This window comes from Dreissena polymorpha, chromosome 1, assembly GCF_020536995.1.
Source record: "Dreissena polymorpha isolate Duluth1 chromosome 1, UMN_Dpol_1.0, whole genome shotgun sequence".
NCBI classification, from domain to species: Eukaryota; Metazoa; Mollusca; class Bivalvia; order Myida; family Dreissenidae; genus Dreissena; species Dreissena polymorpha.
This window is the reverse complement of record NC_068355.1, coordinates 92,102,902-92,107,688: the sequence shown is the minus strand read 5'-3', so window position 1 is coordinate 92,107,688 and position 4,787 is coordinate 92,102,902. Positions and strand designations below refer to the sequence as shown.

At 33.1% G+C, this 4,787-nt stretch overlaps 1 protein-coding gene across 1 annotated transcript; it reads right to left on the bottom strand.

Moving 5' to 3' along the window:
- Positions 1-368: 368 nt before the first annotated feature.
- Positions 369-3,432, bottom strand: LOC127837156 (uncharacterized). The gene is made up of 5 exons (XM_052364098.1): positions 3,224-3,432; positions 2,930-2,986; positions 2,235-2,333; positions 716-770; positions 369-387 (listed from the first exon to the last, which is right to left on the bottom strand). The coding sequence occupies exons 1-5, from the start codon at positions 3,324-3,326 to the stop codon at positions 369-371; spliced, it is 333 nt and encodes a 110-aa protein (XP_052220058.1). The 5' UTR covers positions 3,327-3,432.
- Positions 3,433-4,787: the final 1,355 nt, after the last annotated feature.

The following is a 4,787-nucleotide window of genomic DNA, read 5'->3' as shown; positions in this document are numbered from 1 at the left end:
CCATATATTTGACCTTGAAGGATGACCTTGACCTTTCACTACTCAAAATGTGCAGCTCCATGAATACACAAGCATGCCAAATATCAAGTTGCTACCTTCAATATTGCAAAATTTATGCACAAGGTTAAAAGTTTGGGACAGACAGAATGACTGACAGGCCAAAAACCATATTCCCCCCTCTTCTATAATACAAATTAAAGACTTACTTAAACTTCATCAACTGGAATTTACTGTCACAGGCTTCACCTGTAACTCCTTTGTGTGTCATCTCTTCTGCTATCAATCTCCACACATTTTTGTTTTTGAAGGATGTGGAATCAAATTTCTGTTTATGTTCTTCATAAAGAGAAAGCATCAACAATATCCCTTCATGGGTTCATCGAACACCTAAAAACAGATCAACCAGCCATCACATTTTAAGCTTTTAAGTCATTTTACCATATGTGTATACAAAAGTAACAGTGCTTTCCACATGCCATAAAATGGTCCCTCGTCAGGACGCTTGACTTTCGAAATCAGTGTCCGAGGGGCGTCTGAAACTTTTTGATCAGTGTATTATTGCAGTTACTGCCACTAATCAGTCTTAAGATCAAAGCCATATTAACTTCGAAGAAAATTTTGAAAGCCGAATAATATCCTCTGTCAATTACATATATCGCTTTACCCAACTAAAGCCCCCTAAAGGTGGAGCGACGTCATATTGGAAAATCAATACTGGCCAGTTAGAGTGTACGCTTTGTATGAGCGACAGCACTCGTAGCAGGCAATGCCTGGGGTTAGATCAAGCAGGCCAGTTACTTAGAAGACTGATGGCAACAGGTTGTAATCGGCATGGAAATTGTGCATTTTATGCATAAAACTGTAAAAATTATTTGACTTGTTTAACAAATTATCATTAAATTCATTACGCAACTGTTAATGTTTTGTAGAAATCTCAAATGAGCATCATTAAATTTGTAATTTGAAACACACTGCTGAATGTAAATGTTTACAAGTTATCAATCCGAAATACACATTTGAATATTAATGCGACATTAACAAATTTAAACTTCAAATAAACAGTGCTTATTTTTGTTGTTTCGATCTTTTGTTTCAATATAAAGGACGCAAAAATTATGCAGCATATACAAAGTCGTTTAATTTGAATGGAAATCGTGAATGTATTGATTAATTGTATAATTGCATGCATCACGTCGGGTGATTTACGCATGCTCAGTGGCAATATTTCATCAAATCTTTGGTCACTTATGCAGAAATTCCCTTGATACTTTAGACAAATGGCAATATTTGTGTTTATGAATTTCTTAAGCAATATTATCATAAATATTTACCAGCATTTGCTTTTATTAAAAATGGACCATACAGGATTATCGGGTATTTAATAGAAACTGGAAAATTAGCAAGTATGCAGTAATATAGTCGGTATGATACAGATGTATTAGGGGAATATCCCAGTCTGGATTATACTATTTATGCGGGGAAAGTTTAAAACCATTAAAAACAATTTAAAAATGATTTTTATAACTGATTTTATAGCTGTTTTTTTCTTGAAGAGTCATGGCGCACAAAATGACCCCATTTTACTCTTAAAATGTATCAAAAAAATAAAGTGTAGTAAAGAGGGGACAGTCCTCCCTTGCCCACCCCATCAGCCCGGGGCTTCTGAAAAAATCTTGAGTAAAGCACAGAGTGACCAGGACCCTGAATCTATCAAATCTGCCGCCGAATTTCGGCGGCAGTCCCCCACCTGAAAAGAATACTTTTTTCCCCTTTTGGAGGGAAAATTCCCCCTAAAAAAAAAAAAAAAAAAATTTTTTTTAATAGAAAGATGTGTCTCATGATTATTATTCCTCAATTCTATTTCAATTTAATCTTTTCAAACATACTTAATTATGAAAAATGCAATGAATATAGTGCAAACATGTACAAATGAAATAATGAGAGAGTAAGTAAAAAAATCCCCCAAAAAGGGAAACGCCACGAAAATTCCCCCGCCTAAGGGCTGCGAACCCCTTCCCCCAAAGTAGTGTGAGGGCCCTGGTGACTATCTATATTTCTAGGATTCTGATTTTGTACTTTTAACAATACCAGAGATTGTGTCCATGAAAAAAACTAGATGGTGTCAAACTCATGACATACCTTTCATAACACAATAGCACCAATATGGTTAAACAAGTATTTAATATTGAGTGTGTACAAACAGGAGTTTCATTAATTTATTATTAAAAAATAACCTGATGCAGATGCAGTCGCAGCTCCTGAGTCTGCAGTTCTGGAGTCCAAACTACTTGCATCAACTGATTGATCTTCGGTGGCCGGAACATCTGATGAATCTGAAAAAATCCTTCCTAATTTACAAACATGGAAATTAATTCATAAATTATTTCTTATTTTGTAGGTCAAGAAAGTGTTTTTCAGATAAAACAGCCAAAGCCAAAAATATGAAACAGAACAAATGGACTGAGAGAAACGATATGTTAATTGTAATACTCAGAATTAAATAAACTGAAATTCAAGAAATTCTCTAAGGGGAAGGGGCCTTTATAAGGCCATTGCTAAAGAAGCAATAAAGCCCTGAACTGAGTTTACTTTCAAATGTATGAGCTTTTGACTTGAACCGAACTTAGTTAACAAGTTCAACTACAATTGTCAAGAAACTTTATTTTTGTAACTAGCTCTTAAAAATTAAACAATGTCCTATTCAGTTGTAACCAGATTATATAAATTCACTATGTAACAAAATCTGCTCACTTAAATGATTCTAGTATGCAAAGCTTAGTAAATAGTGTATGTGATCATGTGACCTAATCAGCTAGTACAATACCATAATCAGCTAGTACAATACCATAATCAGCTAGTACAATACCATAATCAGCTAGTACAATACCATAATCAGCTAGTACAATACCAGAATCAGCTAGTACAATACCAGAATCTTGCTCTCCATCAACTGTCTGACTGACAAGATAGCGAATAGTGTCTTCATCTAAAAGATAAACAAAATACATGATTTAGAAAGTTGATTTGTGTGGAATATGTAATTTATGTACAGTAATTATTGTTTTATTTAATACATTTCTTAATGAGTGCACACATTGTTTAGACTTTCTTTAACAAATCAATATAACAAGGCAGAGTAAGACCTGACCTAGTTAGTAACTGGGCTGAATAGGATTAAGAAAGTCAGATCATTGCTGGCTAAGTTTTATTCCTTGGTACAAACCCTTTTCATCTACAACAAGCCTGTACGTCTCCCCATCAACATGGAAGGAAACCCTTTTTCCATCCGGCAACTGCAGAGTGAGCTTCATCAATGAACTAAACATAAAAACACAGCATTCTATTAGAATTTACTATCAGTTAACAAAAGTATAAAATATAATTTTTTCGCAGTCAGAGTGAATTGAATAGTGTTCTAAACATGTTTTAATATCACATATTATACACTGAAAATAAAAATGTGTATTTAAACAAAATAATAACGTATCATTTGGGTATGATTTCTATCTGTTTCATAAAGACTATATATATATAAGGCCGAACGCCTGTAAAGATACAAACAACATAAAATAAATAAGTTGCTTTTAATCCAATCAACCCATTATTATTTTAAATATACGCACAAACGTAAAATACATAAATAATGTACAACTTCACCGATGTTGCATTCAGAATTTTGCATAAAATTGAAAATATAAAAAATAAACAACAAATTTCTACAACCTGTCCGCCATCTTTGTTCGCTTTGAAAACAACCGCCCAAATGCGTAACGTTGCGTTGCGGAACATTCTCGCCGAACGGTCTGTTCAGTTACGGAAACGCGCGAACTGTTCCGAACGTTCGTAAAACATTCCGCTTACTGAACGCACTACACCATACCTAGCAGCCTGCTTACCAGTGGCTGATAGCCATTTGATCAATATCAGTACCCCATCTTTACGGCATTATTGGAAAAACGCTGTTTTATGATCCTGATTGCTTTTGAACCTGATATTCTCACAAAAATTGAAATATTATTGAAAAATACTCAATATGAAAGTTTTAGCTAATAAAATTTCCTTTCCTGTGGTGTAACTGTATGTTTCTACCTTAATTTATTGGTCAGTTTTAGTCATGCAAAGTTGACCATTGTGTGTTTTACTGGGTTTCAATGCAAATCTACCTGTTTGGAAACGCGACTCTGTTGCCTTTAAACCTGATTTTCTAATAAAAGTTGAAATATTATTGAAAAACACTCAATATGAAAGTTTTAGCTAACAAAATTTCCTTTCCTGTGGTGTAAACTGTATGTTTCTACATTATTTTATTCATCAGTTATAGTCATGTTAAGTTGACCGTTGTGTGTTTTACTGGGTTTAAATGCATATTTCTTTTCAGCTCATATAGAAACTTTGCGAAGTTGGTGTGTTGAATCAAATACAAATAATTATTTTTTGGAATATTAAATGTTTTTTCTTACTTTCCAAACTACAATTCTTCCCTCTTGAAGGAGATTTTTTTATTTTATAAATTCATTTTGCAAGCCTCAAAATTCATGTAAATTCTTATAAATAACTATAGAAAAACAGAGAATTTCTGAAACAACTTCATTCATTTTCATAATCAATTGTTTTATTTCTTATAAAATTCTTACAATACTTGGTATTTCTATTACATTTGTATTCACCAAATGATTTATTAACATTTATAGATACCAGTATATATTTGCGGTTATTCGGCTAAATATTTTGTTATTTCAATTGTTTCTGCATCACATGCCATCCCTTTTTTTACAATAATAAAGTTA